We start from the raw sequence: 15,184 nt of genomic DNA on the forward strand, positions 1-15,184 counted from the left end.
TTCAAATCTCTGCCTCTGTGGTCACATGGCCTTCCTGCCTATGTGTCCTCTTCTGTCTTATCAGATCACATTGGATGTAGGGATGATCCAGGATGATCTCATCTCAAGATCCCTACCTTAATTACATCTGCAAAGACCCTTTTTCTAATCATATCACATTCACAAATTCCAGGTGGAGATGTCTCTTGGGAGCTACCCGTCAGCCCTCTGTCCCAGCATGCCTTATGACTTGCTTTGGGCGCTCTGTCACCTGCAGCGACACACTCTTATAGGTCTGCATGGGTTTGTTTCTGTCTGCATCCACCACACCCGGGCCCCTTAATGAATTCTCTGCGCTGAGTTCCTGCAGCAGGTCCTGGAGCCAGGCAACCGAGGGAAAAAAGATCCAGGGGGCTCCACGGGCCGCCCCCACCTGAGCTTGTACATCCCGTCTGTGCAGAGCACCACCTGCCTGCCTCCAAAGCAGCTATGGCAGGAGTTGGAGGGAGGGAGGACTGGAAGGAGGGTGAGGCCACAGATCAGAGCCTCATGTGGCTGGGACCAAAGGGCTGGATGCTGTCTCGGGAAGACACTTTTGCAGAATGTGTCCACACTTAACATGCCCATGCCTCGACACAGCCCTAAGAAAGGCTGCACCACCCATCCGAGTGCCCAGATGTGGGGACCATCCCCTGGAATCCGTAGCGTCAGGGATGGTGCTGAGCCACAGCCATACACGCTAGGGGGTGAGGGGACGAGACAGTCTCGGTGCACCCTATAGGCCGGTACCCCAGCAGCTGGCTTGAAAAGGTCCCTAGAGCCTAGCTTCTCGTTGTTGGTTTGGAAAAGTTTTGGATTTATATAAAAATTGGGAAAGACAACAGTTCCCCTATACCCCACACACCTAGTTTCCCCTCTTAATAACATTTTACATTACTTTGGTACATTTTTTACAAATGTATAAATACTGATAGCTTACTATTAATTAAAGGCCATAGTTTATTCACGTTTCCTCAGTTTCCCCTAATATCATTTTCTTGTCCCCAAATCTCACCTGACATCTAATCCTCACATCTCCTTAGGCTCTTCTGGGCTGAGACAGTTTTTTGGACTTTCTTGTTTTTTTGATGACCTTGACAATTAAAAAAAATTTTTTTTAATGTTTATTTATTTGAGAGAGAGAGAGAGACAGAGCATGAACGGGGGAGGGGCAGAGAGAGAGGGAGACACAGAATCAGAAGCAGGCTCCAGGCTCTGGGCCATCAGCCCAGAGCCCGACGCGGGGCTCGAACTCATGGACCGCGAGATCGTGACCTGAGCTGAAGTCGGACGCTTAACCGACTGAGCCACCCAGGCGCCCCCAGCATGACTCATTTGATATTGACCTTGATCACCTGGCTGAGGTGGGACCCGTCAGGTGTCCCGTCCTTGGAAGGAAATCACCACATGCAGCCCACACCTGAGGGGTGGGGAGCCACGCACCCATGCCCCCTCAAGAGTGGAGTTTCTGCACAAAGTATTTGCCTGGGGAATTTGTCTCTTCTTCCCATTTATTTCTGTATTCAATCATTTCTTTCTTTTTTTAATGTTTATTTATTTATTTTGAGGGAGAGAGAGCAGGGGAGGGGCAGAGAGAGAGAGAATCCCAAGCAGGCTCTGCGTTGTCAGCACAGACAACGGGCTTGATCTCACAAACCACAAGATCATGACTTGGGCTGAAATCAAGAGTCAGACACTTAACCAACTGAGCCACCCAGGTACCCCTATTTCTTTCTTTTTTTTTTTTTTTAAGATTTTCTTTTTAAGTAACCTCTACACTCAACGTGAGACTCAAACCCACAACCCCAAGATCAAGAGTCATATGCTCCATTGACTGAGCCTGCCAGGCACCCCTCATCATTTATTTCTATCTGCGGACTTGTGGATATTTAATTTATATGTTGGATGATAATCCAGTACTCGTTGCTCAGAGAGTTCGAGCTGTGGGCCACTGGGAGCTCTTTGACTCCCCTGCCTGTCTCACTGTCACACCGCCATTGGCTTTGGTTCCTCCCTGGCACCTTAGGGTGCTCTGGGCTCATTTTTATGCTTCCTGCCATCTTGGAAGCAGCCATGCTTCCTGGAGCCAGGGCCCGTTTTAGGTAGGAAACAGCAGCAGAGGACAAGTGGAGGGGAATCCTGTTTGTGCTGTCTAGGACCTTCTGCCCTGGGATTGACCTGGGAGGGCCTGGGAAGGCCTAGAGGGCAGGAGAGGCTTTAACAGTCTGCATTATTTTGTGGGAAAGTGTATTGATTTATTAGATGATTTTTTAAAATTTATTTATTTATTTTGAGAGAGAGAGAGAGGGAGAGAGAATGCGTGCGCACACACATGGGTGAGGGGCAGAGAGAGAAAACCCCAAGCAGGCTCTGCACTGTCGGTGCAGAGTCCAACGCGAGGCCTCAAACCCACGAACTGCGAGGTCATGACCTGAGCTGAAGTCAGACTCTTGACCAGCTGGGCCACTCAGGCGCCCCAATTTATTGGCTGATTTTAAAGCATGGGACCCGAGCACCCCCGCTCCCCCCCATCCCCCAAACACCAATGCACAGTCGGCATCTTGGTGGCACTAGTCTTTCCTTCTTTTTTCCTTCTGTTCCTGTCACTGTGGTTTGCTGGGCTTTGCATGCACTTCCACTCAGAGGTTAGATATAGGTTCCAGGGAGGAATCCTCAAGTATTAGGACCCTTTACTGTAAGCTTGGCCAGAAACATCAGGCAAACTTACAGTAGGAAAACGATTAATTTTCTAAGTGTTTCTGTTGATAGATACTCAGGTCCAAGCTGACAAAAGCCCAGTGGGTGCTTGGGTCCAGGCAGGTGGGACCCCCCCCCCCCCCCCTCGGCCTCCACAGCCGGCCACACCTCTGCCTCCTGCTGTGTGACCTTGCAGGGGTGGCTTAACCTCTCTGAGCCCATCTGCTGCCTGGGGTTGTTACTCGGTTCAAAAAAAAACCAGACAACTCAGAGGCTTGTTTGTGATGAGCAAATCAAAGATGAGAAGGGCTTTTGTAAATGATTAAGCCAATGCCGGGGACTGGCATTCAGATGCAGGTGCCAGAGTCCTTTCCCTGCAGGGAGACAAGCCAGGCTGCAAAGAGCACCCAGCTAGGGCAGTTCTCGCTTCAGGTGACTCAGGGATGAGTCACAGGCCTAAGGCTCGTGGGGGAGGTCTTCCTCTCACTGGGTCTCACCCTGCCTCCCTCTCCCAGGACCAAGTCTCCTGCTGCCTGGAGCTGGCCTGGAATGGGTAATGGTGTGAAGGAAAGTGCGGTGCGTGTGCGTGAGGATGCCGAGGCCGTCCTGCCCTCACCTGTTAATTCCAAGGCAAGTACCCCGCCTCCCCGATGGGCGTTTTCACGAGCTCTCTCTCTTCTGTGTTCCTGCACCCCATTACAAATCACACACACACGCACACACAGTCCTTTCAGAGCTGTGTTTTTGGGAGGCCATGAGGGGCAGGCGGTGCGGGCTGGCCACCTTCTGTTCCATTTAAAGTCCCGTTTGCCATGTGGTTCCAACCTGCCCGGACGCTTAGTAAGAAGCCAGAACCTCGCCCAGATTTGGCTAGAATGTCAGAAAGTGTCCTTTTTTCTCACTCAGATTCTAGAATTAATCACGGCCAGGGCCAGCTGTGGGGGAGGGGGCTCGCATGTGGGGTGTGCTCTCAGCTGCCAGTTTTCCTCTCTGAAGCTCATCTCGGATTCCACCCTTCAATTGAAGAAAAGGTATGTTCCCCTTTAAAGAAATTGGATCGGCTCCATCCTTGTTCACCATAGAAGCCAGTAGAAGTTCTTCCAGTGGAACCTGGAACACAGACTGCCCCAGCCCACATAGAAACCCAGCTCCAGGGCACGTGGGCCATTCTCAAAGTCCACAGCATCAAAGGCCGAAGCAGCATCCTCTGGCCCTCCCAACCTCTCCTCAAATTCTAGGTCCCCCTTGGAGCACCAGGTGGGAGGGAGGACGGCCACACTGGGGGTGGATGCAGGGAGAGTGAGGCCAGACCCCAGAGCAGGCACACCCATCCCTCGCAGGTTAGTGAACTTCCCCACAGAACAAGAGGGAGATGTCACCCCCCTGCCTCTGGCTGGCTGCCTGAATCCCACCAAGTGGACGTGCCCAGCAAAAGGACCAGCGCCCGTTGTGTGCCAAGCCACGTGCAGTGCTGGTTCTCCGTGCTAGCCAGCCACTGCCACCAGTCTTGGTTCACTTGACCAGTCAGCGGTGGGGAGCTTCCTCTGTAAAGCCGTTTCTTTGGTTAAGGAGCTGAGCATCTTCTTGTGGTGTTCGCAGCCCGTGTGCATCCTGTCTGGATTGCCCACTTTCTCTCTACTAGGCCGTCCGCCTCGTTCTTCATTCGCAGGTGTTCTCCATATGCTACATACAGAGACTGACAGCTCCCTGGTGCCTGGGCCGAGCTCTTTCAAGAATAAGCCAGGCATGGTCGTTTAAGGGTCACCGGGAGCATTGGCCACAGGCGGCAGCGGCCTCATCCGCCGAGCATGTGAACTGGGCTCCCAGCACATCCCCGGAGCACCACATCCTGAGTCAGGGCTGACAGCCGTGTGTTCCCGACGTGCAGAAGTAGCTTTATGACCGTGAGAACTGCAGGCTGCGCAGGAAGTTGCCTAGTGAAGGGCGTGGAAGGGACGCGTTGGCTCCACCTCTAGGACCAGGAGGGCACGTGGCCTGTCCACAGGGGACTCCCTCTGCTCTCAGCGGCCCGCGAGACGAACGGTCATCACACTGATTCAGAGAGGAAATTGGGAGCCACTTGGGCCTTGGAGCTGCTGCCAGGAACACCACTGAACCTCACGGCTTCTGCCGTCTACGCTTCTCAAGGTGGTGGAACCAGACCTCCAGAACCTTCTGTGTGATCCAGAAAAGGCACGGGGGCCCAGTGACAGGCTTCTGTAAAGGGAGGAGAATATGGAAGCCCACGGTGAAGCTCTGCCACAGAAACTGAGAAGGGAAAACACTGCCATGAGAGGTTGTTTCTTCAGGGAAGAGAGGGCCAAGCTGGTGGGGGAGGTACTGGGGGCATTAAGGAACAGGAGGTGAAGCCCTCCAGAGACAGGGCCAGATCACAGGGCACCACGGCCCCTGGAGGCACCCAGACCTGGCCAGGAGACAACACATCAGTGTCAGAGATGAGAAAAGGGACATCAGAAAGGCCATGGTCAGTGCAGGCAGTTAGGACAGAGCCCAGGTGCAGGCCAGGTGTGCAGACAGACTTGGAATCCAGCCCTTCACCCTTGATCTACCCACTGAGCTGAGCAAACGCGGGGAGTGACCCTGGACTCCACCATGCCCACTCAGACCCAGGCTGCCAGTTGTACCCCCCCCCCCAGATGCCTCTTATCCATCCCCTGGGCCTAGCCTCCGTCTCTCCACCCTGAGTTTCTGCAGGCGCTGTCTCCTCTCTGGTTACGGTTACAAGCAGCCCCTGTCTGCTTGCTGGGCCCCCAGGCTCCCTGGAGTCCAGCCCCCACTTGCCTTCGATCTCTTCTCCCCTCCCTGCGCCCCCTCCTTTTCCCTGTGTCGACCACCCTGCCTGTCTTGTGGTCCCTCAGGACCCCCCACTTCTCATCAGGGCCTCTGGGTGTTCCATTCCTCCCCCTGTAATACTATCTCACATACACACGCATCCCCAGTTAGCTGTGCCTCATCCTTCAACCTCAGCCCCTCACCACCCACCCCATGTTCTCCCGGGACCCTAAGCCCCCTCATCACAGCCATCCAAGATGGGTGACTCAACACATTTGTCTAAAGATTTAGTTCCTGTCTGGCTCTCCCCGTGGACTGGCAGCCCCAAGGGGAGGGGGAGCTTGTACATATCCCCCCATACGCACTGTGTGTCCCAAGGATCCTCAGGGCACCTGGTTCCTGTCAGGCTCCAGGGACTCCTGGGATCACCGAATGGCCTGCCCCTCCCCCGTCCTTCCTCATTGTGGAGCCAGGAAAGATGGGAGCACCGCCAGGCCCTAGTGCTCCCCTTGGTGGCGAGAGTTCTGTGGCCGAGTCAGCTGAGGGAATGGAGGCTCTAGCAACATGGTAAGCAGGTGACTTCTTGTGTAACTCCTCACAGGGAGCTTTGAGAAGACTCGGGAACAGTGCTGGCTCTGAGGCTAGCCGCGTGATGCAGGCCAGCACCGTCACTGTCACCCTCACCTTGGCTGGAAAAAGAACCACAAATGCTGGCCTCTGGCAGTCCTGATGGAAAGTCGTGGAAAGGGGCCACACTGACCCAGAGGGTCTGCTTGCCTCACACCACTGCCTGATCTCCAGCCCACAAGGGCCCTGGTGACTTTGCTCTAACCACTGCAGCACAGGAGCCCAGGGCACACACACGGTGGACACAGCCAGGGTTTGCACTTGGGGTGCGGTGACTCTTCTCTTTGGGGTCGGTCCTATTTTGGCTGTCTCTGAGAAGTTGGAAAGTCATGGGACAGCCCAGCCAGTGGGTCGCCTCTCACGTGGATGGTCTCTATCACCCAAAAAGTTGTCACCGTGTCCCACACAGGCTCTGTGGCCACTGGACTCATGACGGCTTGCCCTGTGCCCCACTGTGCCCAGGGCCCAGCAGGGCTGTGACACTTGGACAGCTGTGCAGGTTACAGCCCTCCACCAGGAATAGAAGGAAGATGTTCCTCCTGGGTGAGGTCCCCAGCGGAGCAGACCCCTTTCTCTCTCTCTCTCTCTCTCTCTCTCTCTCTCTCTCTCTCATGACAGACTGTGTCCATGTGTTTTCTTGCAGAGCGACCACAGGCAAGTTCTCAGCTCCCTCCTGTCTGGGGCCCTGGCTGGTGCTCTGGCCAAAACGGCGGTAGCTCCCCTGGACCGAACCAAAATCATCTTCCAAGGTAAATGCTCTCTGTCCGCCTGTCGTATACGATAGAGATGCTTCCAGGTGCTTGCCCTCCTCTGCAGCCCCCCAAACTGCACTGCAAACTGGCTTTAAAATGCCTTTTTAGGGGCACCTCAGTGACTCAGTCGGTTAAGCAGCCAACTGCTTGATTTCGGCTCTGGTCGTGATCTCACGGTTCATGGGATCAAGCCCTGCATCGGGCTCTTGTGCAGAGCCTGCTTGGGATTCTCTCCCCCTCTCCCTCTGGCCCCCTGTCCCTACTGCTCATTCTCTCTCTCTCTCTCTCTCTCTCTCTCAATAAATAAATAAATAAATAAATAAACTTAAAAAAATGCCTCTTAAAAATCCACTTAGAAACCCTGTTAGCCCCCCAGGGCTGCCATCACAAAGTACCATATACGACTCAGCTCACCCTCCAGAAGCCAGAGGTCTGGAATCAGGGTGTCATCCCCGGTCGGTTCCTTTTGTGGACTCTAGGGGAGGAGCCTTCCAGCTCCCGGGACTCCAGGCATCCTTGGCTTCTGGTCTCATCTCCCCAGACTCTGCTTTGCCCTCTGCGTCTGTGTCCGCTCCTCTCATAAGGACACTTGTCATTGGATATAGGGCCCACCCGACTCCAGTAAGCTGTCATCCTAATGTAATTACATCTGCAAAGACCCTGTTTCCAAATGAAGTCCCATTCACTTCTACTCGGCATGAGGACATGGACAGTCCTTTTGGGGAGGCCCAGTTCAAAAAACCTTCACCCTCTCCTTGGGGTCAAGCAGCCACAGGGTCCCCTGAAGAGGAGGCCTTTCCGTCCCATAGACCGTGACCAGTGCCTACAACAGGGCAGTCACAAGCGGGGACCCCTGCCCCTCAACTGTTTGGGAGGAAGGGACTGCAGAGTCAAGCCAGGTCCTCCTCGAGCTGGTCCCCGAGCCTCCCTGTGCCTCAGTTTCCTCATCCACAAAACAGGACGCTGATATCGGCCTCCTACCAAAGGAGTGAGCTGACGTGGGAAAGAGCGTGCTGTTACCTGGAGCGTAGTGCCCTGCGGGGAGCTGGGTTTAGCTCTGAGGGCCAGTAGGTGTGCACACCTGTCCGCACAGATGAGACCGTGACGGTGTCCTGGGAACACGGTAGACGCTCGGAAAGTGAGGAGAGGGAGGCTGCGAGACCCCTTGTGGCGCAGGCGCCCGAGGGCAGAGCACACTGTGGAATTGGGGAGCGAGGCGGCAGCCATCAAGGGTCGGGAGGCCGGCTGGGGTGGCCGCCTGCACCTGTGAGAAGACAGGGTCGGCTCTGGGCAGGGGACACCTCCCAGGACTTGTTCTGAGAGGACCAAGCCCCTTGGCTGCTCTGCACAGCTGGAGGCAGGGAGGCCTTTCCCAAAGGGGTTTGGTTGAATTGGAGTCCAGCTGGGTGGGCCGAGCTGTCAACCCCAAGGGGCAGAAGCCCCTGCAGAGACCCTCGCTTTTCTGGGGAGTGAGGCGGCAGCTCCCTTCCCTGGGGAAAAGTTCACAGGCAGGGGGCCCTGAGCCAGTGAGGAAGTTCCCTGGAGGAGACTGACCCTGCTCAGAGCGCTGCCCCCCCCCCCCCCGCCCCCCACCTCAGCCCTTGGCAGGGAAGCATCCTCCGGGGCTGTTCTCACTCCCCATGCTCAGACCTGAGCCCAGCAGTGGGGTCCCACAGACCGAGGTCCTGTCCTTCACATCTAATGGTCTCTATTGTGTTTTTGTTTTCTTCCAGTGTCTTCAAAAAGATTTTCTGCCAAGGTGAGCCACTGGGTCACTGACTCCTGGCTCTGGGGCCATCACCGTCTGCCCTGCTGAGCTGGCAGGAGGTGGTGGCATGTGGCCAGGGGTGAAGGAAGATGCTTTTCAAAGTGTTTTTTCCCTTTCATCTCCCCAACAAGCCAGTTCCCAGGCTGCCAGGTGACCTGAGGCCTCCCCCACCAGCCCCAGGGCCGCCTGTCCTAGTGCCCCGACCTCTGCCTGGATGCAGCCCACCCCAGGAACTGACAGGAGACACTCATCCTTGGGGCGGTGGGGAGAAGACTTGAAGTTCTAAACCCACAATTTCACACTTGATTCATTTTTAAACAGAGAGCAGGCATCACCTTTGTAATACAGGAAGAGATAAAGAACATCTTTGAAAGCTAGACTACTGGCCAGACCCTCTGTGTGGGGCTCTTATCTGCAAACCTTGTTTCCCCTGGCTCGTGACTATTCCTCGGGTCAGAGGAGTAGGGAGAGAGGGGTCCCTGCGCGGGGCCCAGAGAATGTGGGGGGTAAGGTGGGGTGGGTCCGATAATGTGGCCCCAGTCACAGTGCTGGACAAAACAGGGTGTTCTCCATGGATGGAGCACAGGGCAGGCGAGGGTGTTGACCTTGCCCCCCTCTCCAGGAGGCCTTCCGGCTCCTCTACTTCACCTACCTCAACGAGGGCTTCCTCAGCCTGTGGCGCGGGAACTCGGCCACCATGGTGCGCGTGGTGCCCTACGCCGCCATCCAGTTCAGCGCCCACGAGGAGTACAAGCGCATCCTGGGCCACTACTATGGCTTCCGCGGAGAGTGAGTGGCCGCCCCCCGCCGCCCCCAAAACCCCTCTCAACCCTGTCCTCCTGTCTCTGCACGCTCACCACGGCAGAACTCTCGTTTGCCCACGCTCCCCTCAGAACCTAAGTCCAGGGAGGGCCCCCGATCCCCACTGCGCCCCAGTGTCCGCAGGGAAGGAACACTTCATGACTGCATACAAGCAGATGCCAAGGAAAGGCAGCTGTGGGAACCTCAGAATGATGTCCGCCCAGGAGACCCATCGCTCCGCCGTAAGGCGGCCAGGCCCCGCCCATTCCTTGCTTCTCCCCCCTGGCTGAGACCTGTGGGCACCCCAAGTCTTGGGGCGGTCCTCATTTTCTCTCGTCTCCTCCCCCTCTTTCAGAGCCCTGCCCCCTTGGCCCCGCCTCCTGGCAGGCGCACTAGCTGGAACAACAGCTGCTTCGCTGACCTACCCCCTGGACCTGGTCAGAGCAAGGATGGCCGTGACCCCAAAGGAAATGTGAGTTCCTGGGCCATGTGTTCTGTTCTGCCGCTACTCTCCACACAGGCAGTAATTGGTTCTCTTAGCCGATACTAGACTAGTATTGGCTCTCGTTTGTACTTAAACGGGAAGTCTTCATTTTTATTTTTTTTTAATGTTCGTTTATTTTTGAGAGAGGAAGAGAGAGCACGAGTCGGGGAGGGGCCGAGAGAGAGAGAGAGAGAGAGACACACACACACACAATCCAAAGCAGGCTTCGAGCTGTCAGTGCAAAGCCCAACGTGGGGCTTGAACCCACGAACCGTGAGCCAAAGTCAGATGCTCAACTGACTGAGCCCCCAAGTGTCCCCCAAAGTCTCTATTTTGGATTGGCACGGTGAAAAGACAAGGGCTATGCTGGGCATAGCAGAGTGACCTGGGAGGTGAAGGTGGGGTACAGCCTTAGGCACGCATTTCCCCCTCCAATGCCAAAGCTTTTGCAATGCGGTTGTGTTCCTTAAAGAAGGAAGGCATCAACATCCAGACCCTGGCCCGCCCGTCTTCGGGAGGAGCAGAGAATTAGTCAAGGCCAGCGGCCCCTCTGCGTGCCCATAGCCCACGCACTCTGTCACCCTGTCCTGCAGGTACAGCAACATCTTTCACGTCTTCATCCGCATCTCCCGAGAAGAGGGCCTGAAGACCCTCTACCACGGGTTCACGCCCACCGTGCTGGGGGTCATTCCCTACGCCGGCCTGAGTTTCTTCACCTATGAGACGCTCAAGAGCCTGCACAGAGGTAAGGAGACGGAAGCCGGGGCAGCACCTCCCAGGGTCACACACACTCCGAGGCGGGACCCTAAGATCCCTCCCACCGGGCCCGGTCAAGGTCCGAGTCAGAACAAGACCCATATCAAGCCACCACTGAGGCTGCTAGACTCCCAGCCTTTCGTGCCGCATTTTGAGACCAGCTTTGTGAAATCCAGAGTGTCAGTGGAGCAGTGGCAGCCACTTGTGCACAGAGCATCCCGGGTACGGTCTAGACGGCAGAGGGAGTGCCCTCTCGTGTTTAGGTAATTTTGAGAAATTCAAAAAGTGCAGAAAAACAGAGAACGATATGCCACCACCCATACCTGCTACCCGCCCCCGCCCGGTGCAAACAGGTGGTGACGTCGCTCCAAGACGTTTTCTGTTAAAGAAAATGTTCCAGGTGAAGCTGAGGTCCTGTGTTCCCCACCCCCAGCCCCGCTCCCCCCTGAGGCCTCTTTACAAGAACTGCGTCCCTCACGCTGGCTGCTGATGCTTCCACACGCATTTCTATGTGTAGCAGGAGCAATACCTTGTAATGTTGTAAACAGTGACCACAGTTGAGTTACCTACACCTGCAACGAGTGCAGCTGGGCCCCAGCTCTGAGTCCATCCTGCCGGATCTGAGGCTCTGCCGTGCCTTTTAGCAGTGTAGTCGGCCTCCCCTGCCGGGGGCTGCTGGGTGTTCCCAGGTTTTCAGTGATCAGACACCCAGGGTGTGAGCCCCCAGTTTGGGGACGTACTCCGCTTGCCCCCCAGCCCTGTCTCCATGCACTCACCCAAATGGGTGCCAGCGGATTCCTTCCTGTCCGGCCAGCGTGCTAACTGAATAGCGGTGTCCCACTGTTTGTAATTCCTAGTTTACCTTTACAACCACACCGTTTTTGTTTTGTTTTGTTTTGTTTTGTTTTTTTTAATTTAAAAAAAATTTTTTAATTTTTTTTAATGTTTATTCATTTTTTGATAGAGACAGAGCCTGAGTGGGGGAGGGGCAGAGAGGGAAGGAGTTCAAGAAGGGGCTCGAACTCACGGACCGTGAGATCATGACCTGAGCTGAAGGCGGACGCTTAACCGACTGAGCCGCCCAGGCGCCCCTTAATTTTTTTTTTTTTAATGTTTGTTTAGTTTTGAGAGAGAGAGACAGAGTGTGAGTGGGGGAGGGGCAGAGAGAGAGGAAGACACAGAATCTGAAGCAGGTTCCAGGCTCTGAGCTGTCAGCACAGAGCCCGACGCGGGGCTCGAACTCACGGGCCATTAGATCATGACCTGAGTCGAAGTCGGATGCTTAACCAACTGAGCCACAAGGCACCCCTACAACCACACAGTTTTAAAGAACCCCTCTTGTTTGGCTGCTGCCCCTTCCTGTGTCCCACATGTCCCGTCCACCCAGCTGCTCACCTCACCGCATCCCTGCAGCTCTGTGGAGGGTACCCACGGAGCGGGCTGGGTGGTGGAGAGGGTCGCGGTCGCCCCTATCACTTTCCTTCTTTGCTTGATGGGAAAACAAGAGTGATCAGATGGGAGTTCATTCTGGGTCGTAGGACTTGGTTAAAGGGATTATTTGTGAGTTTCTGCCTTTTTAGAAACTTTTCTTCTCAAATTTGATTAAAAGGAATGGTCGGGAGGTGAGGAGGCCAGGGTGGGAAGGCCCAACGGAGCCAGGGGAGTCCTGAGCCACGGCAGGGACAGAGCATGGGCCTGTGTGAGTGCCGGCTGTGGGGGTGCACCCACCACGGACCGGGCCGTGTGCCCCCTTGTGACGCCCTCACACAGCCCCTCTGTCCCTCGTCCACAGAGTACAGCGGCCGCCCACAGCCCTACCCCTTTGAGCGCATGATATTCGGGGCCTGCGCTGGCCTCATCGGGCAGTCAGCCTCGTACCCCCTGGACGTGGTGCGGCGGCGCATGCAGACAGCCGGGGTCACGGGTCACCCGCACGCATCCATCGCGCACACGCTGCGTGCCATCGTGCGGGAGGAGGGCGCCGTGCGTGGCCTCTACAAGGGCCTGAGCATGAACTGGCTCAAGGGCCCCATCGCCGTGGGCATCAGCTTCACCACCTTCGACCTCATGCAGATCCTGCTACGGCACCTGCAGAGCTAGGGAGCCCGTGGGCCGGCTGCTCTCGAGACGGGGAGCCGAGCTTCCACATGCAGCGGACCATTGACCCCTTTCGTTTCTGAGCCCGTGGAGTGAGGGTGCGCACGGTTCCACTCTGGGAGCCACGTCGGGAGCACCTTGTAGAATAAGCTGGGGGACCTGGCCTCGGTCCCACCAGCCGGCAGCCCTTGAAGTGCAATGTTGAGGCTGGTGGGCGGGGGCTACCACCCTCTCCCCATCCCTCCTCCCTGGGGCTGGTACTGTCTCTTGGAGGCGTCGCCCTAAATGCCCTGAGCCGGGAGTGACCAGCACTGCCTCCTGGCACCCTGTGACCTTGGACATGCTCCTGGTTCTAGTGACCCCATGCCCACTGGGCTCAGAGCCAGACTCCACCTGCCCCTGCGCCCACAGAGGGGAGTCCCAGAGTGTTCGGAGAAGCCTGTCCAGGCCCTGGTGAGGTGGGGCCAGACTTCTGCTCAGCTGGGGCTACAAATACAGCCTCTTGCCCTGCCCCGCCCCACCTGTCCCACCTTTGCCATTACTTCCCAGGTGACATGACTCCTCTGTCACCAGAGCCTCCTGCTTTGGAACAGCCTTCTCCCAAGAGGATTATTTGGATCCTGGACTCCGTGGCCAAGTAGGGCACCAGGAGTGGCTAGTTTGTAATGTTTCCAGGAGGGTCACATCTCCTCCACACAGCAGGGTTTGAGGAATTGCCACGGGTTTGGGTCTGAGTCCTAGCTGGAGGGCACCTGCTGGAAACTGGGCACCCAGGTCACCTTCTGTGGGCCTGGAAGCTCCCACCCCTATCGCTATCCCACAGGCCGCACCAGTAGAGGCCTGGCCTTAGGCCCTAGCCCTCTGCCCCTAGGCACAGCGGCTCCTGTGGGGATGTGTGGCATCTGGCATGTCCCTGGCTCCCCACCTGAGCAGGCACTTGGCCAAGACACAGGGCAGTTTAAGACCCACAGGGTTGTCGGATTTCCATGAATAGAGCGCATGGAGGCAACTTGCAGCCTTGATCTTCCCAAAATGGGGGCCCCTGAGACCGTGTGTAGCCCAGGGGGGGATTCTCGGAGAAACTGGGGAACCCCAGGGTACCTCCAGGGAGCTGGTCTCATGGAGAAGTCCCCTAGGGTCTGCTCGGTGTCACATTTCAGAATGACTTTGGGAGTTTCTTGATTTCTTTTGGTTTTGTTCTTCAATCTGGCTGACCCTGGGTCTAGTCACAGTAAACCCCGACCCGTGTGATCTGGTTCCAGGCAGAGGTGACCAGAGGGTCGGTTTTCACAGAGAGCTCCTCAGCCACGATGTGTGAAAGGGTCTAAGAGGGCGTGTTTGCCCCATGCACATTTCCAGTCGTGACCTTCATTTCTCCCCTTTGTTCTGTCCCGTTGGTGTCCTTGCCTGGGACCCCTGCAGGTATGAAGACCCCTCTCTCTGTCCTTCCTTGCATGTGTCTGCCGGCCAGCCTGACTCTCATCCCCAGGGTCTCAAGGCTGTTTTGTTGGGTGGACTTCGCTCCTCCTGTCCTCGCCCTGCCCAGCGCCCAGGCTCGGCAGGAGAGGCAGGGACCCCTCACAGGGAGACGGGCTGGGGACCCAAGGGCCACCAGGCAGGAGAAAGCAGCAGGGGCTGGGGGGTCCACCGCAGGCAGGTGAGACCAAACGAATGGCTCTCTGAGCCTCAGGCTGGGTGGCAGAGGGGAGGGGCCCCCAGGTCCCGCCAGCCCCACTGCGCCTCCCCAAGGTGGCTCCCAGTCGAGTGGGCCCCAGCCACACACACAGCTGGGCTGGTGCCCTCCGTGGTCACACCCCTCCCACCGGTGTCCATCTTGATCTGGAGTTACATTTTGATGCCATGAAGACACTTTGTTTATATATAATGTTTATATATTTTAAAAGATTTGTGCCAAGAGAGTATATTTAATAAAAATTAAAATGACTTTTTTTTCTGCCCATGTCTCTTCTCTTCGGCTCTAACCCCCAACCCTCCCTCCCTTTCAAACCAAAAACAGGGTTGAGGTTATTTTGACAGATTTTTAAATATATTCTTGAATAACCCCCCACCCACCCGTTTTTTTTTTAAGTAGGCTCCATGCCCAATGTGGGGCTTGAACTCAGGACCCTGAGATTTGGGGAGGACATTACCAGCTCTACCAACTGAGCCAGCCAAGCATCCCTTGAATAAACCTTTTTAATGTAATAATTGTTTCAATTATTAATACCTAGCATGGTCTTCTAGAAAACTCAGACTGTAAAAGAGTTACGGTGAGAAGTAGGTCGGCCTGCCCATTCCCTCCGCCAGGGTGTCTTCTGTTACCAGTTTCTCATGTGTCCTTCTGGAGCCATCCTGTGCATAAACACTCGTCCCTTTTGTTGTTGTTGTTTG

General features: G+C 55.9%; 1 protein-coding gene across 2 annotated transcripts in view; it reads left to right on the forward strand.

The window, feature by feature from the left end:
• SLC25A42 (solute carrier family 25 member 42) overlaps positions 1–14,747 on the forward strand; it is a 30,650-nt gene extending 15,903 nt beyond the window's left edge. The window contains exons 2-9 of one of the 2 annotated variants that reach the window (XM_060630729.3): positions 173–272; positions 3,231–3,345; positions 6,779–6,884; positions 8,621–8,646; positions 9,278–9,444; positions 9,812–9,928; positions 10,534–10,685; positions 12,489–14,747. In XM_060630729.3, coding sequence (XP_060486712.1) covers positions 3,265–3,345; positions 6,779–6,884; positions 8,621–8,646; positions 9,278–9,444; positions 9,812–9,928; positions 10,534–10,685; positions 12,489–12,796 — 957 coding nt within the window. In that variant the 5' untranslated portion in view covers positions 173–272; positions 3,231–3,264 and the 3' untranslated portion in view covers positions 12,797–14,747. The remainder of the gene's footprint in view (positions 1–172; positions 273–3,230; positions 3,346–6,778; positions 6,885–8,620; positions 8,647–9,277; positions 9,445–9,811; positions 9,929–10,533; positions 10,686–12,488) is intronic. The other variant, XM_060630728.3, reaches the window with a different exon arrangement.
• The last annotated feature ends 437 nt before the right edge of the window (positions 14,748–15,184 follow it).

The sequence above is a fragment of the Panthera onca genome, chromosome A2 (assembly GCF_046562875.1).
Source record: "Panthera onca isolate mPanOnc1 chromosome A2, mPanOnc1 haplotype 2, whole genome shotgun sequence".
Classification (NCBI taxonomy): domain Eukaryota; kingdom Metazoa; phylum Chordata; class Mammalia; order Carnivora; family Felidae; genus Panthera; species Panthera onca.